This window comes from Colletotrichum acutatum, assembly GCF_030867785.1.
Source record: "Colletotrichum acutatum strain CBS 112980 chromosome Unknown BDZ83scaffold_26, whole genome shotgun sequence".
In the NCBI taxonomy this organism is placed as follows: Eukaryota; Fungi; Ascomycota; class Sordariomycetes; order Glomerellales; family Glomerellaceae; genus Colletotrichum; species Colletotrichum acutatum.
Genome location: NW_026849020.1, coordinates 29,435 through 55,602, shown reverse-complemented (window position 1 = coordinate 55,602; position 26,168 = coordinate 29,435). Strand labels below are relative to the sequence as shown.

Genomic DNA, 26,168 nt, shown 5'->3' with positions numbered 1-26,168 from the left:
GGAGAAGTATGTATCGTATAAGATGACTTGGTGCCGATTCAGTAGTCTGGTAGTTTCCGCAATATGACCAAGTCAAACGAATCTGCATAACTCGGAAAACAATCTCTCATAACACAAATCGAAAATGGCAGGACTTGCAACCATCACCGCAGCTGTAGCGGCAGCCGCCCTCCTACTCCGCCTCATCTACAACTGGCTCATGCCCAAGCCGATCCCAGGCCTCCCGCACAACCAGGACTCGGCACATCGTATCTCGGGCGACGTCCCCTACTTTGCGGAATACGACAAGGCGGCGCGCTTCCGGACCAGGTTCTTCTACGACCTGGTGGCTAAACACAAGTCGGCCGTAGTGCAGGTCCTCCTGCCCTTCTCCAAGCCCCTCGTCATCGTCGCCGACTATCGCGAGTCGAGGGATCTCATGGCGAAGCGGAGCAAGGAGCTCAGCCGCGGGTACATGAATAACGTGGCGTGGCAAGGATTCTTGTCGGAGCACTTTATTGCCATGGAGGATGCGCACCCGTCATTTAAGAAGTCGAGGTTTCTTACCAAGGACTTGATGACGAATAGCTTCCTTCACTCTGTAAGATATTTCCCTCCCCCTACCATCACTCCTATTATACCAATTTGGTATAACGCATCCAAGGCATCCCATTCAACGAATATTAATGTGCTCTTAGGTTTCTGCCCCGGCTTCGCATGTAGCCATCTCTGACTTCATTCGTCTCTGGAAACGCAAGGCAGCTCTCGCACAAGGGCTGCCATTCGAGACCGTCGAGGACTTGGAGGGCCTCACCTACGACATCATGATGACAGCCGTCTTTGGCGTCGGGTACGAGGAGAGCACTACGACGAAGTATTCCAAGCTCCTGGAAGGTGCCGATAACGACGTTGTGGTTTCCAGCGGTTCGTCCGCACAGGTTGCCAAGTTCCCGTCACCCGAAACCCCGGCCCTGGTGAAAGCTCTCCACGTTCTCAACGTCTCCATCACGGCGGTATTTGGCTCTGTATTCCCCAAGCTGTCCGTATTCATCGAGAACCTGAAGCCCAAAGCGCGCCAGGCTCTGAAGTTGAAGAAGGATGCAGTACAAGCCCAGATCGATGCTGCTGTCAAAAGGGCCGCCAAGGGAGGAGACTCGTCGGAGCACAAGTCGGCGGTAGACTACGTCGTCTCCCGCGAGAAGACAGCGGCCTTCGAGGAGGGACGGGAGCCAAAGTACGACGGCATGCAGCTGAACGATATGCTGTGGGGATACATCGCCGGCGGCCAGGACTCCACCCACAGCACCCTGTGCTTCACGGTCAAATATCTCGGCGCGCACCAGGAAGCCCAGCAAAAGCTGCGAAGCGCCCTGCGATCCGCTTACACGGAGCCATATGCGCAGAAGCGCGAACCCACCATTGAGGAGATTCTCAGGACTCAGGTCCCCTACCTTGACGCCTTCATCGAGGAAACGCTCCGCCTGTGCAGTCCCGCGGGGGCCATCACCAAGGAAACCGTCCGCGACATCAACATCCTAGGCCACATCGTCCCCAAGGGCACGACGCTCATGTTCCTCCTGACTGGTCCGACCTTTGTACAACCAGGCGTGCCCGTCGACGACGCCAAGCGCAGCGAGACCTCGCAAAAGGCCACGGGCGAGGGCGTCGGCGACTGGTCCCACAGCGACTTCCCCGCCGAGGACTTCCGCCCCGAGCGGTGGTTGCAGGTCGAGGGGGAAACGGTCAAGTTCAACAACAACGCGGGACCATTTATGAGTTTCAGCAGCGGACCCAGGGGCTGCTGGGGGAAACGGCTGGCGTACCTGGAGCTGAGGATGATTGTGACGCTTTTGGTGTGGAACTTGGAGTTTTTGAAGTTGCCTGCCGAGCTGGAGGATCCTGGTTTGACGGAGGGGCTTTTCACGAAGCCCAAGTCTAGTATGATTAAGTTGAGAGTCATTTCTGATACGGAATAGTCTGGGGTTGAAAAGGGGGAACTGAAGTCGGTTTCTACTTCCGAGTATCGAAATCGGTAATCTTGCTAGCTTTCACATAATATAGTGCGGTCTATCATCAAAGCAAGGAAAGAAGGGAGAGATGAAAAACACACAAGACGTGGACTATTTCGAGGATTGGAGTAAGTCATCAGTCGTTTAAGTTGTTGTTAACTTTATACTAGGCACATTAGTCCGCAGAAAGGCTTGCCCTTTGCGGATATCTGTGTGTAACTACCATTAAGTGCCAACTAGCACAAACGTATATCTTTGAGTTCAATCTGCCTCAGGGACCTTTAACGTAGCAGTCCTATGCCGTTTCTGGAGCCTTCTAAAAGATTGTCAAGTCAGCAAATGTCGTTGAAACCAGAGAGCAAGTGGGCCCAGACAAAATGAGAGCATTACCATTTCCACCGGTCCACTTCTTCTACACTGAGAGAAGACAGTCCGGCAAGAACATGTCGCTTCCTGTAATCCCGCGATTGAGCCTCACAGGGCCAGACACACAAAACAAGGGAGCCATAACACCAAGATAGACCTGAACACTCCCGCCTTAAACGACACGAACAGCAACCCTCAAAAGGGCAAAAACATACAACACCAGGTATTCGCTGGTCGTCACCGACCCAACTACTAATCCGGCCCTCACTGGCTTATCTATGGGAGAGCGGACGGGATCCCGAGTTTTCCAGTGGGTATGGTCGTATGTGAAGGCTTCAGGGTGCTGAGTTGTGTATAGACGCTATTTCGGAGGGAAGATGCGGCTCTGCTCTCAACTTTGGATACCATATTTGATGTATTTGATAGTAAGCCGCCTCAGAATTGCGAAAATCATCAGAGGAGTTATTTTCATCGCTTCTAAATTTTGGGGGGTTGAATTTTACAACGTTGAATGCTGGTGGTGAATATTGATGCTGGTGTTTCGAACAACCTGCAACATCTCGCACCTGGCATCACGCTTACCAGAGACAATGCATATCAGTTATATTTGAACTAAAGAAAATCAAAAGTCGATTATTCAATACTCCCGCTTCTTCAATAACGGACAATGAAACAAAACTAGCAAATCCCCTAATAAACCTCAAATATTTCAAAACGCGGCGTCGACAAACGAACTTCAACACCGTCAAAGCCACACTTCACTAAGCAAGACCCAGCCCCCAAAACCAACTTGACCAACCAAACGAAGCACCATCAGACGCGGGTTACCTTTTCTGGACAATCCAGCAACCACATTTTCCTGGACAAAGGAGACTTTGAAGAATAGTATAGTATGGCTGTTGTAACGGAAAAGCCCATGTTTATTTCCTAAGCTATCACAAGCCACAGGGGAACGCGTACCCGATTACTCGTTCGTCCACCTCCCTCACCTAAGTAGGCACCTAGGGTACCTTCTTGCCTCCGTGTTGTTGTTGATAGTAGTTCATCCGCCGCCCTTGACTTCATCATCGGCTGTCTCCACTTCCGTCCCCCGGTCTCCGCCTCCGCCTCCGGAGTCCCCTCACCATCACGCCGATGAAACCTTCCGTGCTCACGGCTCCCCCACGCCGCCGTGCACGTTTTTGCCTACCTACTCGCCCAAGATAGCGCGAGATGGTAGTCTGGCAGGCTTATCAAGTGAGAACAGACACAAACAAAACACACCCCCGAACCCTTCACCGACGGGCACTAGGCAGTAGTAGCTCGGCCAAAGAACGCCATCGAGGTTTGCGGTTCGTTCCAGCTAGCAGTGTAGCACAAGCCCAGCCAGCCCGCCAGCCACTAGAGATAGATCGTAGGAGGCCGTGGACAGCAAGAGCCACTCTATTTGTCCAAGAGTGCGGATCCAGCCCAGGCCAGAATGGAATTTTGTTCCCTCTGATTCACCCATTCAAGCTCCCTCCATCCAAGCCTCAATCGCTCGGTCCCTTAGATCCAAACGAGCCTCGCACTTTGCACTTCGAACTGCGAACTTTCTTATCTCTGTCCATTAAAAACACATTCCCCAGACCTCGTCACCGCCCGACCGCTCAGATCTCCCTTCCCTCCTATTCCTAATCACCCGCCCGTTCACCCCGCGATTCTTTCCGATCAGATTCGCATGCCCCCCGGACAAGCGGGCGTTTTCTTGGAGGGGGTGACCTGCCAGCCTAACCCCACCATCGCATTCCCCGCCATCCGAGACATCCACACAGGACCACCACAGCAACCTCAAGGGGCCCTGGGGTCGGTGAGGTGGGACAAGGGCGAACAGGTGAACATTGAAGCCACTAGTACTAAGCATGTGGCCTTCAATCTCCGAGATAATATCGCAAAAAAGTGACTGCAGGTGCGGAGCGGAGTGAAGCAAAAGGATCCTCGCCAAGCGCTGTCGTCTGGCTAGAGGTGCTAGATGCGCGAATACGCATACAGTGATCGACGTCGATGAAAAAAAAAGAGGAACCTGCGGGGTGCATCCACACCACGCGAGCTGGAGCTTTCACATGTCAAAAAAACAAAGGCTGCCAAACTCCGAGGAGCACCCCCAAAGCCTGGACTGAGCGCTTCCCAACCCTTGCAGATTCTTGTGGTGCGTCAGTCGCCAGGGAGGAGCAAGAAGTTGAGATGGCAGATCAGCCCAACAGAAATAGGAGGGGGATGAAGGAGGAAAATCATTGAAGCGACAACACATTTGCAAGTAAGACGAAGTCTATTATGTGTGGAATATGTTTTTTTGGTTTAATAATAGAATTTGGGGGGAATAACAGTGCGAAGGGTATCAACTACAAGAGCCTTCCCTGATCAAATATAATAAATCTGGGTAAATCTGTTCCCGCAAGTAAATCATCGCAGCCTCCCGTGCGCGGCCCGCTACAGGGCTGGGATACTCCCGTAAATTACGTTCATAATCGTGCCCAACATATCCTGCCTTGCTTCCTCTGGGAATCTGCCTTTTGATAACGATTCCCACATGCTGCAGGTATCTCCTCTCCTACATCGTGATATAGCAAGCAACCTCATACCCGAGGAGGCAAGCGCTGGCGTCCTTCGGTTCGGTATTCCGAATTTCGTCCGGAGGAGCAGTGGAGCATACCAATGGTAAGGTATTTCCACTGATGGTAGTGTTGTTGACATTGAGCCGTGATATCACCGTCCCACGAGGGCGCTTTCCTGAGCCCTGAGCTCGTCGTTGCCCTTCATTATATCTTCAAGCCACTCGGCCGCCATGGTCAACATCGTGCTCTTGCTGAAGCCGCCTCCCTTGAGACCTGGCACCAGCTCGCAGAGGTCGTCGAAGCCTTCCTTGATCAATGTCCGGCGCTTTTGCTCGCTCTTGATGTGGTTTTCTCGTTTCTGTGCATCCGTGAGGTTCTCCCGTGCTGGTTTGGCACCAGTCCCGGATTTACGCCTCCGGCCTGTGCCGTTTTCTGCTGGCGGAGTGGCTGATGTAGGTTCGGCCTTCGTCTTGCGTTTTCTTGCCGCTTTCATTGCAGTACCATTCTCTTCATCATCCTCGTCTACTTCCTCCTTCGTGCTCCTGCTCTTCCTCCTTTTTCTTGGTGGTGCATCAGCATCCTCTTCTTTTTTCAATACTTCAGATGACTTTCGGCTGTGACCTTTTCCTATTGCGTGCTCGCCGTTCGGGCTTGGTGGGCGAGTATTATCTGTGCTTTGGCTTGGCTCCAAGCATTCCATGTACCTCAGCTGGCCTCGAGACAGAGCATCGTAGGTTTCTTTAGGATCCGGAACAAAGCTGTTGGAGCGGTTGAATCGAGCATCCGAGCCCCACTGTACATCGATATTGGGAACCTGGTTAGCCCGTTGCGAAGACACTCTCTCGCCAGGGGCGGGTCCGAAAAACATGTCTGCGAATGTGCTATCATGATCATCAACGAGACTGGCCTGAGCCACGCTGCCCCGTTCAGCACGCTTGAAATCCTCCATAGGTTGGTGCCTTAGATGGCCGACGGGTGGACCGAGGGAGTGCGGAACATCCCTGGTGCTGCTGAACATCGGCCCAGACCCATTTGTGTTCGTTCTTGACGAGGAACCGTTGTGCAGTAGTGTGCTGGCGGCCTGGAGAACATCGGCTGAGGCGTGCTGATCGAGGGTCGGGTGTGATTGCTGATGATGGTGCTGCTGCGGCGGCGGCGGCGGCTGCTGCTGATGCTGCTGCTGCTGTGGGGGAGGGGGAGGAGGAGGCATCAGGTTTGAGCCCATGGACATCATGTCCGCAAAGTCGTTATGAGGTATACTATGCCCGGGGGAAGCGAGAGGCGGCGGTGCCGGTGACTGGCCAAAAGACGTCGCCGTCCCCATGAACTGGGGAGGTAGTTCTAACCAAGCATCGCTGAAGTTGAGTCCTTCACCGAAAGAAGGCAGATTGTAGTGATCGGCAGTCATGTCCTCGAAAAAGGAACTGAGTAATTTGGTTTCATTGTCGGAGAGGAGAGGTGCGCCAGGCGCAGGTTCGGGAGGGTCGAGGAAGAAGTCTTGCGAAGGATCAACGGCATCTGGGAAAAGGTTGTGAGTATTTGACTTTTGGTGGTAAATGGACGAGACGGTTTACTAACAGCCGAAGGGCAAATTGGGGTCTGACGGCTGCGTCGAACCCATCCTGGGACGTTGTATGGCGAGCATGGGTGCGTCTTGTGGCAAATGGACGATGGCCGTCGAATGCGCTGGTTCTGGTTCTGGTTCGGTGAGCGAGAGACGTTGGTCGTGAAGGCCTCGAAGCGTAGTAAAGAGTGAGTGTAGTCGACTCGAAGGAGGGCATGCGCATTCCTATGGGCAAATCGATATCCTATGAATCACTGACGGAGGGGCGGGACGTGTCTATCAGGAGCGCAGTGTAGCGCAGCGCGTCTATACGAAGAGGCTCGTCTGGCTGGGAGAGGGCATGCGGTGAAGTGGCCTCGAATGAGTTATCGGCCAGTCGCTTGATTGCCTTGTGATTTGGCGGGGTGGCGGATTGTTGTTGTGGCAGCAGTGACCGCTATGGTGTCGTTTGATAGGAGTCTGGAGAGGTTGGTGGGTGTATTTGCCGTCTTTAGGTGCGCGCCGTGGCAGAGCAGGAAGAGACTGAAGTAGAGGCTGGCAGGTTACGTCGAGGCGGAGGTGGGGTGGTGGCTGCGCTTAGGCACCGCACCGGGCTTCTGGATCCCTAGTGCTAGAAGGAGGTTCTCTTCGCCGTCGTCTCGTCCGATGAGCGGGGGGTGAGGGGGAAGGAAGAAAGGAGGGATGGATGGATGGATGGATGGATGGATGGCGATGATGAGCGCGAGGCAAAAGGCGGGACGGGTTCCGTGTAAGGTAAGGCGAGGCAAGGTGAGGTGAAGTGAAGTCGGGGAGAGCAAGCGGAGCTGGGGGCAGCGTGTGGGATGGCGGCAGAGTGGTGTACTAGAGCACCGCGTCAAGCAGTGCTACGTTCTTGATGGATGGTGAGATGGAGAGCTCCTAGTTGAAGAGCATCCAAGGTCTACCCCGTATGGCGGACGTTAATGCGGCCCATGCAGGGCTAAGAAGAAGGAAGAGACCCTTGAGACTTGTCGAACGGCACCTCAGAAGCAGAGTCTGGGTACGGAGTAGTCTCTAGACGTACGGTGTCGAGCCACGAGACGACGAGGGTACGTGTGTGTGTCCAAGATGGGATGCGAGCGCGAGGCCCATTCGAAGCCTTGAACTACTTGTATACTGTAAGGTAGATAGATTCTGAACCAACGTGGACGAAGCTGGTGCTTTGGCTTGATGTTGAGGTTGGCTCAACCGTGTACTTGCATATCTGAGAGAGCGCCCAAACGGATAGCGAGGAATAGCAACAGGTGAGGTGAAACGGACCCCCAATCAGCTCAGGGAGGTGGCCAGACGTAAGCTAAGGCAAGTAAGACAGATGGGGAGAGGAAGTGGACGTGGTCGTAGGCGTTGGACGCGGGCGTGAGGTGACGGACACGGTACTCTCTAGGACTGTACGGTGCAGCGAGAACGAGGGCTCAAGGACCCCGTGATTTTTTTCAGCCGGGGAAAGTGAGTGACGAGCAGGAAATCAAGGACTCGAAAGGAATGAAAGGTCTGGGGCACCAAACAGCCAAAGTACGACCCCTGTTGTTGACCAGGGTGGTTGAGTGCTAGCCTGAAGTGTAGAAGAGAGAGGTCAGAGACTCTGACTCTCTGGGTACGAATAGTAGTGAGGATTGAGGTAGAGGTGGAGGAACGTAGGAAGAGGGATCAGGGAGGGCAAAGTCGCAAGTTGCAGGGAGGGGTGGGGTGTGAGGTGTGAGTGGGTTGCCGGCACGGTCACCTGCATCGCGCGCTGCAAGCCTCCGCACTTACCTTAGTGGCAGCAGTCAACGGACAGTGGACAGGTTACCTTAGGCCGGCAGCAATGGAATTGGAAGCAGAGCAGGGCAGGGCAGGGCTCGTGCCGGCCTAATTTTCCCATTGCTACCTTTGCCCAGTTTCTTACACTACGGATGAGGATGCCATGGATGGTCCTAAGATATGCCGTCCTACCTGCCCTGCCCTTCCCCCAACAACTGGAAAGGACCAAAGGCTGATTGGACAAGGCGCCGGATCTTGGATCGGAGCCATGCGGACATGAGACAAGCCGAGCCGTATCGTTGAAACGGTGCGGTTCCGCTTACGCCTTACCTAAGCACCCAAGGTAGGTAGAGGCTGAGGCACCTCTTTCTGGCGGGCTCTGGTCACACGAATGGCGGTCAGCAGGTGGACCATCGACGGATTAAATACGTTTTGATTGGTTCATTAAGCTCTTCTCAACCTTCCTGTTAGCTTGGTGCCTGACTGCTTAGCTGGGTGGGTCGATGCCAGTCTTCGATGCTAACGGGCTTATGTCCCTAGCGGGTCATCACATGCCAGCTCGGAGCTCTCCCCTCTCACTTTCTCCTCTCAATTCTCTCTCATCCCCAATCTCTTTCCCCCCTCCCGCTGTCCAGCGCTGTCAGTCATCTTCATGTTCTCCCTGCCCCAAGAATTACCTTACACTAGGCCATTCTAGGCTTGGCCTCTTGATGTACTTTTGTACCTGTGTCCGTGCACCCGTGCTCCGCATCATCAACCTTCCTAAGCTTTTCCCAGCACTTTCACACACCTCACCACGCTCACCTCATCTCAGTTTGGGGTAAGGTAGCTTTGCAAAGAGGTTCCACGTTCGCACCCATTCGACATGTTCTGAAGGTTGTGTTCCTCAGCTTTTACTTTGCTTCGATATACCCTGTCTTATTCCCGTTGACTCTCAAGTCTGGCCTCATCCTTCGGCCAAACTCGTTGCTTCCATCTGTCGCCTGGAACCGCATCTGTAACACGTCTTCATCCCGTTTTGTGTCTTTCAGTCTCGGTATCTCAATTAACGCTGTCACATCGACACTTGCCGCACTGTTTGTTCTACCCATCCGGATACCTCGTACATCAAATCCTTTGGAATTCTGACGGCTGTCCACAACTTTTTGCTAAGCACCTAAAGTAGCGCCGACAGATCCTACTAAGGCACCTCACAGACCCTGAACGGTTCTTGACACGGCGAGACAAAGGAAACAAACACAGCCTCGGTTGATACGAAACGGCTGGTTGTCCCAGCCTGTCTGTCTGTGGTTTCCCACCAGCCAACCAGTCAACCATCGACCTCCTGTGTCCAACTGTCTACCAAGTATTCATCGTTCGAGAACTAGGAGCAAGCGCCGAGATTCTTGACGGCCGGTCGATCGCACTGATCGAAATCCTCCACGCCCGAAGCGTCCCGCAACTCGTAAGGACTAGAGTTCTCAAGCAAGGCTAGCAAGGTATTCCCTGTCCAACGCCGTTTACCACTACCGAGCCAACGCAAAACGCCGTTCCCTTCAGGTTTTCCTCCAGACAAACTCCAGACTTTGATAGAAGTCTCTTCTTCTTCAGCACCGTCGCACTCGCATGGGTTGCCGCGCCTAAGCCCCATCTGGCTTGGCTAAAGATTCAATCTTCACTCCCGTTTCTTCCTGGCCGCCAAGGTGAACCGTGAAGCTCACATTCTCCGCGTGCCAGGCCAGCTGATCGAAACACTTGATTTTGCAACCAATCACATTCGCCAATCTTGCTGGCCGTGGCGGTAATCTGCGCTTCGGTCACGTTTGCCAGATCCGACCTCTCCTCCTATGCGTACCTACCGTACTCCGTACCTTTCTCCCTACCTTGCCTTACTCTCGACCGTGCCGAGGAACCCAATTGTCACATTTCCTTCGGCCTCACCATTGACCAGCCCCTGGTCTCCATCTGCACCTACTGCACAACCTACGTCGCTCATCCTACCCCAGGCCCTCCATCACGTCGTGGGTCGCACCATTACCCCACAATTTCTTATTTCATTCCCGTCCCCTTCGTCTCTTAACACGCAAGGTACGCGATACTTTTCGCTATTGAGCACAGCTCCAGCCCTGCCCTAGGCGCTGCGGGTTGGTGGTTGACTCTGGAGTAACAGCCATCACGAGCCTTGAGAAGAGCAAGTTGATCAATACTACCCCTGGTAAGACGCGCCCACTAGTTCACCATCTTCATTACGCGTTTTCTTGTTATTGTTCAGAGGCCTACCTATCTACCTACATGCCTAGACTGGTTTTCCTGCAGCTTGTTTAATTGGCATCCGAGGTCTATGGCCAGCTTCTAGTGAAGATGGGCCGGGCAATCCCGAACCTTGTTCCTCATAACCAAATACCTGTCATCGTCTGGTTGGTCTCCCAATTCTCGACATGATTCATACTCTCTAGCTGGTGCGGATGGCCAGTCCGCTTGCTGCTTCACTCCCCTATTACCTAACGTAACTCATGCCTTACCACGGTTCAGCTGTCGTTACGCCCCTCCCGATCATCGCACTTTCGCCGGTCCTTCACCTTGTCTGCTTAGAGCAACGACCCATGTCTCCAGCCACATCCTTCGTTTCCCAAATCCCCTCTGCTGAACTCAGTTTGACGAGCAGCCTACCAATTCAAACCTCACGCCATTGTACGGTTACATCATAACATATCCGAATGTGCACAGACACATCGTTTCCGGCTCTTATGCGGATCGCTGATTCTCTGCTCAGGAACCGTTTCCAGTTCAACTACCGGCACTGACGCCGAAGCCTCATGGCTGCCGTCACACCTTCGCTTCCCGCAATGCTACCTCGGAGTCAGCTGCAAATTCGCCGGAATGGCCTTGTCGAGCTACAAGCAATTCCGCCAATCCTACGGCCCCTCCTTCGGGCCTACCTCCTAGGATATGCTTCCGCTGTTGCTCCGAGAGTCCTTACGTTGCTGATGCAATACCTTACCAAAAAACGCCGTCAAATTGCAAAGGAGAACGGGTGCATCGGGTTTGTGGCGCAACTGAGGCGGATAGTCCTCGCCGGTCTAGACCCCCAACGGTTTCCAACCTTCTGTGCCTTGCTTGTTGGTGGCAGTACACTTTTAGAGGTATGTACATTTCTTTCAGCGTGAAGTATCAAACACTTGTAATTCCCGAGACAAGGACTGTGGTTGCTTCACTTGGGTTCAAGTACTGTGACGTAGGCATCCAGTACACATGGTGATGGAGACCTCAGAGTTGCACTGGCTTCTCTCCTAGATGCATACAAGTTCTTGTCCCTTGCATTAGTTCCTGATAAGCAGCGAGTTCAGAAAGGCGGCCTGGAGTTGCAGTCACTGCAACTACAACAATTTGCTAAACAGACCTAATACCTTCTGATAGGAGCCACTTCGACGTATTTTCGAACGTAATGCCAAAGGTCTCACAGAGGTGACTCGAACTAGGTGAGCAGGATTCGATCCTTCATTCTCTTATTGTTTACAACCGTCTAGTACTGACACACATCTAGACTCGCAAGATGGAGCGCCACATTCATTGCTGCCTGGTTCAGTCTGCAGCTTTTGCAGTCCAAAAAGAGCTCGGCCTTTACAGGCACTTCCCCTGAGAAGTCTGATAGTCCGCCCGGAGCTAAGCTAAAGGAGATCCGGTATGGAGGACGGACTCTTGACTTGACGTTATTCACATTGACGAGAGCCCTGGACGTTCTTGTTGGCGAAGTTTGGGCGCGAAGGCGAGCGCGTCGTGTAGCTCAAGGCAGTTGGACCAAGGTATGCACCAATCATTCATCTTGACGTTAATCTGTTATCATCGTCACTAACTTCGTACAGGCTGAATGGATCATCGGCAGGTTCACCGACCCTTGCTTGTTCGTCACTTCGTGTGCTTTCATCATGTGGGCGTGGTTTTATCATCCCGAAAGGCTTCCCAGCGGCTACAACAAGTGGATCAGTTCGGCGGCAAATGTCGACATGCGGCTGATCGAGGCCCTCCAGAAGCTCCGTGCAAACGACATGTCCTACGGTAAAAGTGGACAGGCAGAATTGCTGCAAGGCATGTGTGAGAAATACGGATGGCCGAACGAATGGGGCGATCCGTCAAAGTCAATCCCCATTCCGTGCGAGATGGTGCACATGGGCTGCGGCCCCTCGTGTGAGCTTCATGCCATCAGCCGCTTCTATCGGTCGTGGAAGTGGTCCATGGCCATGTATCTACCCCTGAGCGTGGCGCTTCTCCTGCGGGGGCCCATCAACAAAAAGACACTCATGCGGACCTTGCTATCATCGTCGAGGTCGGCGGCGTTTTTGGGAGCGTACATTACTTTGTTCTATTACGGCGTTTGTCTCGCCCGCACCAGAATCGGGCCTCACATCCTCGGCAAGGACCTGGCCGCGAGGCAAAGGATGGACTCGGGAATCTGCGTCCGCACGGGGTGCTGCCTTTGCGGCTGGAGCGTCCTCGTCGAGTCCGCCAGTCGTCGCAAGGACATGGCGCTGTTCGTTGCCCCGCGGGCCATGGCGACGCTGCTGCCGCGGCGGTACGGCATGGACAAGCAGTGGAGGGAGACGCTCGTCTTCGCCGCCAGCACGGCTGTTGTTTTTACTTGTATTCATGAGAACCAGGCCCGCGTGCGCGGCGTGCTGGGCGGTGTATTGGGAATGGTCTTGCGCAATTAGAAAAGAGTGATTGTGTTTTTACTGGGGAGTATACGCGAATCAGCGATGGTCAGGGGGATCCTAGCACGGGGACAAAAAACGAGTGATTTGAATAGAGACACTGAAGATGGGTTAGATTCTGGGTACACTTTCCATATCTGTACTCTTTCTGTTACAATAATGAGGCTGGGTAGAGCGATTGTGTTCTGGTGCTAGAGTGTTTGTTAGTTTGTTGTAGTAGAACAAGAAGAGCGGAAAGATGTCATAGCATACTTTCTACTACTCGATACTTGCTGATGCTGTCCATCAATGAAGAGTGATAAATTCGGATCATGTATCAGACGCTTCTGGCGAGTAGTAGGAAGCGTAATCATGACTCTCTAGTGCCGCTGCCCGAGAACGCCGGTTTTGAAGAGGATGGAAACAAATGCTGGTCATGACGTCCAGCTCTTTCTCATTCTCAAGAAGACAATAGGGGGAAATTCCAAGCCAAAAGCCAGTTGATTGGACTGTGATCGGTCGGTGAATTCGTAGAACCTCAGGACCACCAAAAACCGTGACCGGCGACGCGCCCGTCTTCGGCCCGGATTTGAGTTTCGGGGATATCTGCCTGGAAGTGGGGCGATCCGGAAATCAAACCCCGGCGTTCCGGGGGTCTGTATCCCCACCCGTCATTTACCTCAGTCCGATCCTTCGGCTTGGCTCTATTCCTCCTTGGACAATTCAACGACAATATTTCCTCATGTGGCTGAGAAGGTAACTGCATTCTCGCTCTGCTAGGTTAGACTCCACTCCTTTTCTTTCCCTAGGATACCAACTGTCTGTCTGTACCTTAGGAAGACCACCGGTGACCGGGGCTGATGACTTCCAGCGAGACTTCAACGGGTCATTTCCTGTCGAAGGATTGCTAAAGGTCGCCGTATACCGATTTCTGGTGGTTGAAAGCTTTCATCACATTGGATCTCCATCAACAAAGAGCCAATCAGCGGCACCAACCGATATTAAACAGGAGAGGCTTGGCAGACAACACCATAGAGTAACCCGGAGGCTCCTCCGCCGCAATGATACTCCCTTTGAATCCACGTTACCCTTCTTCTGTAGTTTTGCTAACCATTTACCCTGCTTACGGGGGCACACCCTCAAGGCTTGGCTTCTTTGTCCAAGGTGCCAGATAATCAATAACTATCTGTGGCATCCAACCAGGATCAAGCATTGATATTAAAGAATGAGAAAGAAGCAAACAAGGGGCAAGGGAAACCAACCAGAGTTGATGGATTAAACTTGCTCGAACCTGCTCAGTCATTCTTCCAAGACAATCGAGTCTCCACTTGAACCGACGACTTGTCAAACTCCTTCTATTGCAACTGACAAAGCCGAGTCCTCGTCACGGCGTGCCCCTTCTGGTAAAAGGTAGCTCAAGATGGATGTTCCGTTTATATTGCCAGATTCCCCTTGCGTGTATCACGCCCCGAGCGCGCTGTTCCTTCGGGATTGGAATGCTTCCAGACATGCCCAGGCATCCTCGTGGCTCGGCATTACAATAATTGGCGTTGGTGTCATGGGTCATATCGTTGCGTTTCGTGTCGCCATCGGGATATTTGTGATCATGGCCACAGATCTCGGTGGGATAGTCCCGTATATATGTTTATACAGCACTTGCTTTGAATACTGATTCTTGTTGAATCAACCAGTGTTCTCTGTTCCCGGAGCTACGTTCTAGTTCCTTCTATTCACTCTTCCAACCCTCTCTCCCTTTCGATTCTTCATCGAGAGCCCCCAGTCTCGACCTAACCTTTCACCCATATCTTTTCCCCAACCTCAACAACAGGGCCGAGCCAAATACCAAAAGCACAGCTCTCAGAATGCGTCTCTCCCTCCTCGCCATCACGGCCTCAGCCGTCTCCCTCGTCACAGGAACCCCCTTTCACACCCACACCACCCGCAGCATCACCACAAACACAACAACCCTCCCCGTGACCTTTGGCGCAATCCTCTTCCGCGCAATGGACATGCTAGACCTCTTCGGCCCCCTCGACGCCCTCCAGCTCGCAGCCTTCAACCGCCCCATGACCCTCCACCTCGTCGCCGCCACCCTCGACCCGGTAACAACAGCGCCTCAGTCCCCCGGCATGAACGCCCACAACTCGTCCTGGTGGCCGACGATCCAGCCCACGCACACTTTCGACGACGACCTCGATCTCGACGTGCTCATCGTCCCCGGCGGCCCTGGCGTACGGGCGCCCGGGCTGGAGCCGATTGTGGAGTACGTGAGGAGGTACGCGCCGCGGGTCAAGTATCTGATTACGATTTGCACGGGGGCGAGTTTGGCTGCTAGGGCGGGTGCGTTGGATGGGAGGAGGGTGACGACGAACAAGGCTGCTTGGGAGTTGATCACGACGCAGGCGCCGGGGGCGAAGTGGGTTTCGCCGGCGAGGTATGTTGTTGATGGGAATGTCTGGACTTCTTCGGGTGTAAGTTACTTCTGATAATTACGGTCTGATCCCTCTTGCGAGAGAAAGTGACAGTTGAATGGAGGAGAAGTTGAAGAAGAACATGCTGACTGATGTGTGGGTTAGGTTACTTCTGGTCTGGACTTGACTCTCGAATTCATCAAGCAGGTGTATGGCGAGGAGCTGGCGGCCAAGGTTGCTAGGATCATGGAGTTTGTTCCCCATGCTGCGGACTGGGATCCCTTTGCGGACATTAACGGCGTCGAACCGACGTACAACTGATAGTTTTGTGGTTTCGAGGGATGAGAGAAAAGGAAGAATACTGGCAGCATCTCGGAGCACAACTTCCACTTTGAGAGTGAGCGTGGTAGAGCGCATAGCAGCGGTCCAGCCTGGTTCTATTCTCAGTACAAAGTCAGCTTGTTTAGCATTGAGTTGACCTAGAGTGTCCGCTTTACGCTTTCAAATCGTCGTCCTTGACAGAAAGTATCGTGCCCAACTAGTCCAGTTGCCAAAGACCGAAAATATTCCACCGTACTCGTGACTACTCAGATGACATAAAGGCTTTGAACGTTTCAAGAAAGCTCTTACCTGGCAGCATTGACAGTTTGAGTGAGTGAAGGCCGTAGCAGAGAAGACCTGGGAACGCCTCGATTTAAGCTGAACCGCATCGCTCATTGGAGGTCACTTACATCATCACATTGCTTGAAGAAGTAGATGGGGTTGAACGTAGGTTAACCGAGGCGAGATATTGACACCGTTAGCAGACTTGTTCCTGGTACCATTCTCATCAGTTTCATCGCATGAGACACCCTGATGATTGATGAACATTGTCAAGATATGAGCTAAGCAAGCGCCATGAATGATCAAGGCCGGAACTCCCACAAGAAACGCATGGCACGCCTAGGTAGTTGACCAACATATGTTGGCAACCCGGGTGTCATCGACGCTTGAGGAACACACGACGTGCAAGAGCTAGATTCGCATGGAGGCTCAGAGAAAGCTGGGGGTGAGTCGCCGACAGAGACGTGATTGTCGGTATGTCCACTAAGAAGACATTTATGACGAACACAGGGCCCCTACTGCCATCATGTTTGTCCGGTCCCCAGAAGTACACATAGGTTTGAGTGAATCCGTGGCTCGCCTATGATAGGTAGATGTAGGAGCTGCCAGAGATTCTTCAAGACTTGTAGACTTTGATATCTTGCAGTCAAGTCGATGGAGGGTCGATGCCAGAAGTAATAAGACGGTGGGGTGGGCAGAGGATGCTTGTGTTCTTCTCGGATGAGATGAGATTTCATATTCAAAAATTGAAGAAAGTGAGCGAAGGGCACTCGGAAAGCATGCTAAACTGAGGCATGTTCAACCACTGCGACCTTGTGAGGAAGTCATCACGAACACCAGAAATGGTGCCCATCAAGGTAACATCTCAGGTATTAGAGGGCAAGTGTGTTTGCGCTTGCAAACATTTCTTTGAAGCACCATTCAATGTGCCATGACAAGAACTAACCTGATAGACAATTTGAAGAGGAGGAAAAGAAGATGCCACTACACCCGCAATATCTCCTCCTTCGGTCCTGCAATCAAATCACAAGTATATGAATGGTTGTCCACGGCCGTCCAAGGATTCGTGGGGGCTCGTGGGGGACATCTCTGCATAATTTGAGATGACAATCATGACAGGTATCGAAGCGTAGTTCTGCACAACGGCATAAGTCAAATGCGCGGCATTAATCATACACCAGTCCACTGTGCCGAGCTTGGACCAAGTTATGCTCAGAAAATCACAATTGCCGGCGGGGTCCACGTCTCGGTGTAAGTCACCGCTCACCGAGACAGAAAGAAAGCTCACCGAGAAAATATATCTCCAGAAGGCGTAACCGAATAGTGCCGCTACACTACCAAAGCCATCTTATAGAAAGAGTTCTCCGGGTCCATAAATTGGAGCCGATATACTGTGATCGAACGGAACGAGAAGGTAGCCACATTCCGGGTCTTGCCAGCCAGACAAGGATGAACACTCTGCCGGCGCCTCGAGCTTCAAGTTCACGATATCTCACGAATGCCATCATCCGGAACATTTTCATAGACAGCTGGCCCGGGCGCGTTAGGCGCCATAGGAAAGTCCACAGATTATGCAAGTCCAGATGTCTATGGCGAATCATCTGGACTGAGCTACGCCAAATATTTCCGGCAGCCCGACTTACACGCGCCCGCCTCGTACAAACGGGCTGCCAAGTATACCCCACTGGGCGTTAGATACGAACCCCTGGGCTCATGAAGAATCTCAAGAGGCTAGTGTAAAGTCGCTGCTAGATGAGACGAGGTTCCAGATCCCCAGGCACGAGGTGCTGTACCCCGGCTCGGCAAAGTGTAGCTTAATGTACGGCATCGGGGCAGGTAATCGGGAGGAACCGGAGCGGAAATCTGGGGTAGCTCGGGTCGTACCTCGACGAGAGGGACGCATCATTCCGGGGGCGGCTGGCGGCAAACGGGGCCTGTAGGAAAGCTCGGTTCTTGCAAGGCCGCCACTTTGCTGCCGTGGTCCATGTAAGTCTCGTGTACCCAGTCAAAGGTGGACTTGGGAAGGGAGGAAACGGGAACGGCGAGTACAGTACGTAGTTGTGATGATGTGGGCTTGCGGATGGGACGAGCGTCAACGACATCGTCCCAGCCACAAGGCTGATGACACGGCTGTCATCCCGTCAATTCGTAGGGTGGAATTGAGGCCTTAGGCATACTGGCACAGCAGTCCCATGATCTGACAATATCTAGTCGTCAGATTGTAGGAGCCCCTTATCAGACCGAAATGAGATGTGCTGAATAATTTGGCCGAGAGATAGCTTGTCCATGTTGGTTTAGACCGTAGTACGGCCAGAAGCTCACCCAGGGGGCTGGTGTCGTACGGTGTTGGTAGCGGACGAGTGACGGTAGAGTCATATCATGCTGAGTCGATCAATGTTTGGACCATACAAAATGATCCAACTGCCAAACCTGTGCCCTGTCGGGCGTCTGGCGATACGATACGGCCATGCAGGCCTCCGTGGGCAGCGGTAGACACATAGGCCGCGGCATTGACGTTTGCGGGTATCCTCGGTAGGGATATCGTCATTCCCGATGTCATCGGAAGTTGAGAGTGGTTATAGGCGAAGCCAGGAGCGTTTGGGGCCGACGAAGCCGTGATACTCCGGCGTGTCGGGCCAGCCGGGCTCGCTTGGTAGCTCATTGGGTTGGGTGAGTCGAGAGGCAGATCTCGGGCCCCACCAACCGCCGGAACGCACCAGCCCTGTTTTGATGGACCGACTTTGCATTGGAAGCGGCCGGCCAAGACTGTGAGTGGCAGAATTGGGTGGCGTGTACATTTCGCATCAGTCATGGGTGGAATCTGGTGGATGGCATTCGTAGGGTAGGTATCTGTACAAGTTCTCCCAATTGAATTCGAAGGGTTTGGACGAGCATGGATGCCTTTCTTTGCACGCAATCTGTTTTCTTCGACTCCAATGACTCCATTGCTCCAACACGGACGACGGAGCCAAAAATGGTGCGGTCCATCTGGGGGTGACCGAGAACGGAGTCGTAAACGGGCCTTCTCGATCATCATATTTCTCTAAGCTAAAATCGGTCGGGTCGAGGCTGGAAGTGCCTCATGCACCAGGCAACGTGTTTCATTAGCTCTCAGTCGAGCTTGGCGGGTTGAGCGATGGAGCATTGAGTGATTTATGGAGCTGGGGTCTGTTTTTTTTTTTGTTCGATGTCGAGAGGTAAGCTGAGCTAGACTTTTGAGTAAGAGAGTGCGGTGGGAGCGAGCGGACCATACCTCACGTTACATACCTCAGGGTCGTGTAGGACTAGGGGGAATGGGAGGCGGAGGAGGGGGGGCCATGGGAGCTTTGGCGCGGGATGAATGGTGAGGTGTGCGAATGAGCTGTTTGAACCTTGTGGCATGTCGCGTCTTGGATCCAGTTGAGGATGTTTAATAATAACGAGAATCCACCAAAATAAACTGGAACGGTGAGAAGATCACATTAAAAAAAGACGCCCGAGAATTTGGCGTGGACCACGGTGCCACGGGCAGATGTTGCATGGAGGTGGCAGTGGCAGTGTGTGAGAGGTGTGAGAGCGAGCAAAGCGTGCAAAGCGTGCAATGGGAGGCAAAGGTGAGTCGACGGGGGTATCGGACCTGATGCTGCTGCTTGACCGGGGGGTAGCTGCGAGAGTGATGTAACGAGGGGCAGGCCAGCACTGAGGAGCAGGGGCCAGGGATAAGGTGCCGTAGCTGACTTTTTTTTTTCTCGCTGGAAACCAAGGGAACAAGCTGCCCCTCCATGCCCCTCCATACCTGACAATTCCTGACCCTTGATAATGCCTGCTCTTGCTTGAGTCGTTGATCGGTCCGGTCTGTCTGGTGAAAGTGACACCACCAGCCAAGACCCGCTGAAGAAATGGATATGAATGAGCTGAGAGTGTTGCTGGAATGGAGAGAAAACAAGTTACTGATGAGTAGTTCATCATGAGATGCCCGAGATATGGGCAAGATGCAAGATGAGGGCTGAAGCACAGACAAAGTTGAGGTGTCAAAAAAGCAGTGAGAAGGAAGGGGGGGATATCGAACGCCACGACAGACCCGTCAAACAATGCAGCCTGCGTCTGCATCCCATCCGAGCTTGGGGTCTGTCTTTCATGGGATGGCAAGCCGCAATACGGACCGGACTGGACTTGTTCCAAGCATCAGCAACTACGCAGTAAGGTGATAATTCTAGGCAAGGTAGGTTGGATTGGTACAACAACAACGCATCGCATCCCACCATGATTGTGTTCCAATCCCATCATAGCAATTGGTCCAGAAAACCATCAAGTACCCGGAGGGTATCATACTAACGCCACAAGCGGTAGCAGCGCCTTCCCGCTGGATGCCCCGCCATGTCCGTAAAAAGACGCAACTGGCACCTGCTTGGACTGAGTGGGTGAGAGGCAACGAGAGGCATCAGTAAGGCAGGTACTCAGAACGAGGAGGAACAATACCTAATTACTTAGGTAGCATTGGAGAGATATGGAGTGTGAGAGAGAGAGAGAGAGGTACGGAGTACGAGACACGCGTTACGGGGAGAGCTCTAGCCCGGTCAAGCACAAAGTAAGGTAAGGTACTTCCTACCTCAGCTCAGATAGCAGAAAAAAGTGTGTCACTCACCCAATTCCCTGGCGTCGACCGGGCAATCACCACCAATTCACCACCCTCAATCGCCGAGTCACCTCACCGTTCTCGGGGCGTCTGGATCCTCCCCCAATTGGACCCCCCTGCGGAGTGGCCGTACCTGGTACTTCCCTAACTTGCGTCAGGTCCGCCTTCCATTGACCTCCCACTCCCACTCTTGCCTGCTTCTTGCCTGCTCTTGCCATGGCCGCCGGCCTTGCGTTGGATCGACCAGCAGGAGGACCACCCCACCATCTTCCCTCAACCGAATTTACTATATCTCGCGCGCCCTTCCACCACCTCCCATCTCTTCCGTTCCTTCTTCCTTCCTTCTTCTGCCATTGAAAATTCTCTCCTACACATCAATCCATCTCTGACCTCGTCGAACAACCCGACGTGATCCCACTTCAAGGTAAGACCTAGCTCTCGATAGCTCCCTCAAGCTCTACATACCTACCTCACGTCTTCATCACCCCACCCCGCTACCGCGATAAATACCCCGCCTAACTTGGACACTTCGGAAACGCCCGTCCTTCACCAACACCTGAGAAAACCAAACTAACCCTCTCAACCGTCAGACATACCCTAAATACAAATCACATCAGACAACATGGCTCCCATCAAGGTCGGCATCAACGGCTTCGGTCGTATCGGACGTATTGTCTTCCGCAACGCCGTCGAGCACCCCGAGGTCGAGATCGTTGCCGTCAACGACCCTTTCATTGAGACCAAGTACGCTGTGAGTATCACCCCACTTTACCCCTCCATCATGATATCACGTCTGCCACGATAACACCAGCTTCGTCGGTACCCACGGGAAAAGAGTCAGAGCTAGCGCTCTCGACTCTTTTGCCCCGAGGTTTCGATTGGGCTCGTTGTAATGATGCGACGTGATACAACCATGCAGAAACAGCCGAGACAAAATTTGCTGACAGACAATCATCACAGGCCTACATGCTCAAGTACGACTCCACCCACGGCATCTTCAACGGCGACATCCAGCAGGATGGCAACGACCTTGTCATCAACGGCAAGAAGGTCAAGTTCTACACTGAGCGTGACCCCGCTGCCATCCCCTGGAAGGACACCGGCGCCGACTACGTCGTCGAGTCCACTGGTGTCTTCACCACCATCGACAAGGCGAAGGCCCATCTTCAGGGCGGTGCCAAGAAGGTCGTCATCTCTGCTCCCTCTGCCGATGCCCCCATGTACGTGATGGGTGTCAACGAGAAGACCTACGACGGCAGTGCCGACGTTATCTCCAACGCTTCTTGCACCACCAACTGCTTGGCTCCCCTCGCCAAGGTCATCAACGACAAGTTCACCATCATTGAGGGTCTCATGACCACCGTCCACTCCTACACTGCCACCCAGAAGACCGTCGACGGTCCCTCCGCCAAGGACTGGCGTGGTGGCCGCACCGCTGCTCAGAACATCATTCCCAGCAGCACTGGTGCCGCCAAGGCTGTCGGCAAGGTCATTCCTGAGCTCAACGGCAAGCTCACTGGCATGTCCATGCGTGTGCCTACCGCCAACGTCTCCGTCGTTGACTTGACTGCCCGCATCGAGAAGGGCGCCAGCTACGACCAGATCAAGGCCGCCATCAAGGAGGCTGCTGAGGGTCCCCTCAAGGGTAAGCTATTAATCTCAACCTCAGAATCACCGAAACACAAGCTAACTATCCCCAGGCGTCTTGGCCTACACTGAGGACGACGTCGTCTCCACCGACATGATCGGCAACCCCAACTCCTCCATCTTCGATGCCAAGGCCGGTATCTCCCTCAACGACAACTTCGTCAAGCTCGTCTCCTGGTACGACAACGAGTGGGGATACTCCCGCCGTGTCCTCGACCTCTTGGCCCACGTTGCCAAGGTTGACGCCTCCAAATAAATGTGCGGTACACATAAGGCTGTCGCGGAGGGAAAACAGGACCAATAGTGTCCACTAATGAGATGATAAACCAACGACCAAACAAAAGCAGTAAAATGAAGATGGGCAAGTCTTTCAGGAGGGAGGGCCGCAAAGGCCAGGGAGGATTATGGTTGTTTCTTTCCTACAAACAAACACTCCCAGAATATATGTCCGTATGACGTCTATGAAATAGATTATGCCTACCCATCACAGTCCATACCAATGCCAAGTGACCAGAGTGTAATTCGAAACTCGGATTCTTCAATCAGATCATGTCGTAAACAGGCGTGAACGATGCTGCTATGGGTCGTGTCAGATCACCTCTGAGGTCTAGCTATGCGAGCTACCTTATAGGTACGAGATGTGACAACCTGTTGAGTTGTGAGGGGTTGCCAGTGCGGGGTCGCTCCACGTCCGCGTCTGATAACTTGTTTCCCCCCTCCTCGCGTCGCCGCTTCCACCAAGGTCCTCAAAGAGGGTGTGCTTCTTACTGTCATGTCACAACATCGCAGAGCTCTTGTTTGAATTGGTATTGGTTCCTCTTTGAATTGACCTTTCGAATAAGGAATCCTCGACTGGGTACCACTACTACCTACCACTTTGCATTTGAGACGAGGCCGTCTCGCACTACCCTCCCCTTCCATCGTTACCGCGTAGTATATGCCGTGGGTTAAACCAAGCCTGTCTCTGCCTTTCCACAACATCAAGTCCAAGAGATACGCAAGGGGGGGGGGGGCGGCCGAGGGATATCTTCTTCTTTTATATGTACACACACACGCGCGCATACAGAGTCCGTAGACACATACAGAGTCCTGATCTGTCCCCCTTGAACGCCAAGCTAGAGAAGGAAATAGAAGAAAAAGGAAAGGCCGTCGAGTTGGACTTGATATCAGACAAAGTGAAAGAAAAAAGTGTGCGTGCTCGCTTGAAGAGACTCAGGGTGACTTGTGTTTTTTTTTTCATACATGATGGGCTGCCTCACCGCCCATACTCTCTCGACCAAAAACGCCATTCTCGCCACAACCCAGCTTCCGATCCCGTCATCCACCGAAAGGGGTTGGGGGTTAAAAAGGACAACAGTTGACTTGGTTCATAATACATGTCATTAGGAGGGCCCTAATGCCCGTATCCTTCTGTCTGTGGGTGTACCGAATCGCCCGCGACGTTCTCGTCACGCGGAGGCGACGAGCTCTCCGCCGTGGTAAAGGAGGAATCGACCAGAGTCGACGCCTCGCCCTCGTTGTCGACATCCTATGACAACGTTCCGTTGGCGGCTGATACCGTGACCTCGGCGCGCCACGAGACGCCCTCCTCATGCGCCCAGCGCCGCATAATCTTGAGAGCCGACGATACGGCTTCCTCCACACTCGTCCACGGGCCCATATTCGTACGCATCGACGAGGCTTCAACGCGCTCCGCCGAGTCGTATGCCGATTTCCATACATTTGATCGACCTCTTTCTGCGCCAATAATGTGTAATGCGTGCGTTGCCGGGTCGAGCGACCAGTAGCATTTGATGAGCTCCTCGTGGATCACGCCTTGCATCTGCCAAAACAGTGCCTCCAACGGCTTGCTCTTTCGTACATCGTTGCGCATGACGTTCAGAAGCGGTAGAATGCTGCTCCACTGCTTAGGATCTTGAGCCTTGTTTTCTATCCGCCTTGACTCGAACAACGCTCTGAAGCTGACCATGAACGCCATCGCCGTCTCCAGTCCGAGCATCATGCTGAGCTTGATGTCGGAGTCCGATACGGGAGCGCCGCGGTCCCCGTGTTTTCGCTCTAGCAATATGTCGCGCTCGTGCTTCAGCTTGGTGCCGAGTCTGCTGAATCGGTTCCAGCGGTCGCGGAGCGCCTGTACCCTGTGAGGATTCGCCGCTTCTCTGCTATCGTCTCTGGTCTGCGGCCGGTCTCGGTCTGATGATGGCGGCGCCGGGGTCAGACTGTGGCCATCTCCAGGGGTGTTGACCGAGTTGCTTGACGCTACCCTCGACATCGATGTAGCACCCCCTTTCGATGGTGTTGAGGGCGCGTTCAGCTTGGAGCTCGTGATTTCCGACGTCCGAGGTCGCTTCACCGCTATCGAATCACCAACATTCTCGGTGCTGGTAATCGGTCGTTTCCGTGCCTGCGGTGGCGGAGGCTCTATGCTCACTGACCGCTCCTTCTTGATGTCTTTCCTTGGGGGTCCCAGGGCTAACAGCCTCTGCACCGACTTGGTGTACTTTTTGCTATACTTCAGTGTCACCATAAACCTGCGAGGCTTTTCCTTCGGCTTTTCCTTCCCTTTGACCTCCTTTCGATCATCTTCCTCCTCCTTCACTACCACGTGCGGTCTCTTGCCGTTTGTGGGGGAATCGGGAGGTTGTGTTCTTTGGCTCGCGTCGGAGCCTTTCGTCGGTGTGTTCTTCATCCGGGCCAATTCCTCCTCGAGCAATGGGGGAAGTGTTGGAGAAAGTAGCTCCGGAAGCTTCAAGGGAGATTTCGGTCTCTTGATAGGCGGAGGTGGTTCTGCTCGTGAGGACTTCTGCGGCCGGTTGTGCTCAGGAGGATCGTCTCGTCTCTTCTCTTTCGATCGCGAATCGGATTCGTTCGGTAGGTGTAATGGAGATAGTAACGGCGGAACTGCTGACCTCGAAGACGCCGTATCAGCTCTTGCCCGACCGCTCGAAGAGGGGCTAGGTTTGTTGCCATTGATAGAGTCTCCTCGCGCACGGGAAATGGGAGACTTGTTCGCGCCTGAGCCAAAGGCTGTTTTTAAAGCAGACCGCCCGTTTGGTAATGAAGATGAGCTTGTGCCAAACTTCCCGTCCTTTTGCGGCGTCCTGTCTTGTGATGAGTGTATCTCTTTTCTTCTTGGCGTATCGTCTCGAGGTGTCCGCGATCGCTCGTCGAGCGGTGTGCTCGCTTCGGGTCTCGCTCGTTTCTGAGGTCGCAATTCGCCGTCCACATCCGCGATTCTTTTCCTCTTGTCTGGGGTATCATTGCTATCTTGTGCTGCCCGGGATCTTGCGTCGGGCCTGCTCGTTCTAGAATGGGTCAGTCAGCCTCTAGGCGTCTAGTACATTGGAAGAGACGGGCGCGAGGTTATACCTTTCATCGTGGGCGCCGTCGCGCGCCTTATGCGCCTTGACATCCCTTGATGCGTCCGGCTCCCGATTTCTGTATGCGTCCGGCCTCTTGGGCTCGCGATCAATCCGACTTTCCACCACATTCCTCTCCTTTCGCGAGACGTCGGTTTTTGGCGTCGATCCGGAATCGGGAGGAGAATCCGATACCTTCTTCTGTTTGTTTTTGTAATCACTCAGTGACAGCTTGGTCACGTTCTTCTTTTCCATCTTCGCGTTCGAGTCTTTGACGGCTGGTGGGATCGGAGGTTCTTCGCGCATATCATGGTACGCGCGAGTGAGTAGCATTCCGCGATCCGCGTCGGATAACAGCGTCATGTACTGCAGAGCCGGAAACTTGAACTCCTCAAAAGTCTTGCTGTGGTCGGGAGGAACTCGAAAGCGCTGGTCGGGGTTCATGGAAAGAGAATGCGGTCGATCAGGCAGGATGCGCTGGGCCAGTAGTTGGACCTTTTTCGCCGCTGCTTCCATGGTTTGGTGGTGTTTGCATGCCGTGGGGGCATGTAGAAACAAGGATCGCAAAATGCGCGGTCGGGAGCGCAAGACAAGAGGGCGGGATGGCGCGGTGCGAT

The 26,168-nt window shown here is 53.4% G+C and overlaps 10 protein-coding genes across 10 annotated transcripts; 6 read left to right on the top strand and 4 right to left on the bottom strand.

The window, feature by feature from the left end:
- Nucleotides 1–199: 199 nt before the first annotated feature.
- Nucleotides 200–1,955, top strand: BDZ83DRAFT_695050 (cytochrome P450; the record flags this gene model as incomplete). The annotated part of the gene is made up of 2 exons (XM_060511350.1): nucleotides 200–580; nucleotides 678–1,955. 2 exons carry the CDS (start codon nucleotides 200–202, stop codon nucleotides 1,953–1,955), a joined length of 1,659 nt encoding a protein of 552 aa, XP_060367213.1.
- Nucleotides 1,956–5,078: 3,123 nt separating this feature from the next.
- Nucleotides 5,079–6,572, bottom strand: BDZ83DRAFT_717909 (helix-loop-helix DNA-binding domain-containing protein; the record flags this gene model as incomplete). The annotated part of the gene is made up of 2 exons (XM_060512001.1): nucleotides 5,079–6,445; nucleotides 6,506–6,572. The coding sequence occupies 2 exons, from the start codon at nucleotides 6,570–6,572 to the stop codon at nucleotides 5,079–5,081; spliced, it is 1,434 nt and encodes a 477-aa protein (XP_060367212.1).
- Nucleotides 6,573–9,977: 3,405 nt separating this feature from the next.
- Nucleotides 9,978–10,821, top strand: BDZ83DRAFT_217948 (uncharacterized protein). Its single transcript, XM_060501745.1, has 2 exons — nucleotides 9,978–10,443; nucleotides 10,761–10,821. The coding sequence occupies exon 1, from the start codon at nucleotides 10,076–10,078 to the stop codon at nucleotides 10,361–10,363; it is 288 nt and encodes a 95-aa protein (XP_060367211.1). The 5' UTR covers nucleotides 9,978–10,075; the 3' UTR covers nucleotides 10,364–10,443; nucleotides 10,761–10,821.
- Nucleotides 10,705–13,212, top strand: BDZ83DRAFT_217899 (uncharacterized protein). The gene is made up of 4 exons (XM_060501744.1): nucleotides 10,705–11,371; nucleotides 11,646–11,707; nucleotides 11,773–12,031; nucleotides 12,092–13,212. Exons 1-4 carry the CDS (start codon nucleotides 11,045–11,047, stop codon nucleotides 12,935–12,937), a joined length of 1,494 nt encoding a protein of 497 aa, XP_060367210.1. The 5' UTR covers nucleotides 10,705–11,044; the 3' UTR covers nucleotides 12,938–13,212.
- A 1,566-nt stretch (nucleotides 13,213–14,778) lies between these two features.
- Nucleotides 14,779–15,648, top strand: BDZ83DRAFT_572929 (DJ-1/PfpI family protein; the record flags this gene model as incomplete). Its single annotated transcript, XM_060504567.1, has 2 exons — nucleotides 14,779–15,387; nucleotides 15,493–15,648. The coding sequence occupies 2 exons, from the start codon at nucleotides 14,779–14,781 to the stop codon at nucleotides 15,646–15,648; spliced, it is 765 nt and encodes a 254-aa protein (XP_060367209.1).
- A 1,338-nt stretch (nucleotides 15,649–16,986) lies between these two features.
- On the top strand, nucleotides 16,987–17,685 carry BDZ83DRAFT_217798 (uncharacterized protein). The gene is made up of 2 exons (XM_060501743.1): nucleotides 16,987–17,181; nucleotides 17,238–17,685. The coding sequence occupies exons 1-2, from the start codon at nucleotides 17,087–17,089 to the stop codon at nucleotides 17,623–17,625; spliced, it is 483 nt and encodes a 160-aa protein (XP_060367208.1). The 5' UTR covers nucleotides 16,987–17,086; the 3' UTR covers nucleotides 17,626–17,685.
- A 195-nt stretch (nucleotides 17,686–17,880) lies between these two features.
- On the bottom strand, nucleotides 17,881–19,219 carry BDZ83DRAFT_217726 (uncharacterized protein). The gene is made up of 3 exons (XM_060501741.1): nucleotides 19,184–19,219; nucleotides 17,980–19,098; nucleotides 17,881–17,902 (listed from the first exon to the last, which is right to left on the bottom strand). The coding sequence occupies exon 2, from the start codon at nucleotides 18,965–18,967 to the stop codon at nucleotides 18,308–18,310; it is 660 nt and encodes a 219-aa protein (XP_060367207.1). The 5' UTR covers nucleotides 18,968–19,098; nucleotides 19,184–19,219; the 3' UTR covers nucleotides 17,881–17,902; nucleotides 17,980–18,307.
- Nucleotides 19,203–20,542, bottom strand: BDZ83DRAFT_217735 (uncharacterized protein). The gene is made up of 2 exons (XM_060501742.1): nucleotides 20,152–20,542; nucleotides 19,203–20,076 (listed from the first exon to the last, which is right to left on the bottom strand). The coding sequence occupies exons 1-2, from the start codon at nucleotides 20,194–20,196 to the stop codon at nucleotides 19,387–19,389; spliced, it is 735 nt and encodes a 244-aa protein (XP_060367206.1). The 5' UTR covers nucleotides 20,197–20,542; the 3' UTR covers nucleotides 19,203–19,386.
- A 625-nt stretch (nucleotides 20,543–21,167) lies between these two features.
- On the top strand, nucleotides 21,168–22,448 carry BDZ83DRAFT_572938 (glyceraldehyde-3-phosphate dehydrogenase; the record flags this gene model as incomplete). The annotated part of the gene is made up of 3 exons (XM_060504569.1): nucleotides 21,168–21,296; nucleotides 21,506–22,190; nucleotides 22,246–22,448. The coding sequence occupies 3 exons, from the start codon at nucleotides 21,168–21,170 to the stop codon at nucleotides 22,446–22,448; spliced, it is 1,017 nt and encodes a 338-aa protein (XP_060367205.1).
- A 1,272-nt stretch (nucleotides 22,449–23,720) lies between these two features.
- On the bottom strand, nucleotides 23,721–26,067 carry BDZ83DRAFT_573030 (uncharacterized protein; the record flags this gene model as incomplete). Its single annotated transcript, XM_060504581.1, has 2 exons — nucleotides 23,721–25,497; nucleotides 25,562–26,067. 2 exons carry the CDS (start codon nucleotides 26,065–26,067, stop codon nucleotides 23,721–23,723), a joined length of 2,283 nt encoding a protein of 760 aa, XP_060367204.1.
- Nucleotides 26,068–26,168: the final 101 nt, after the last annotated feature.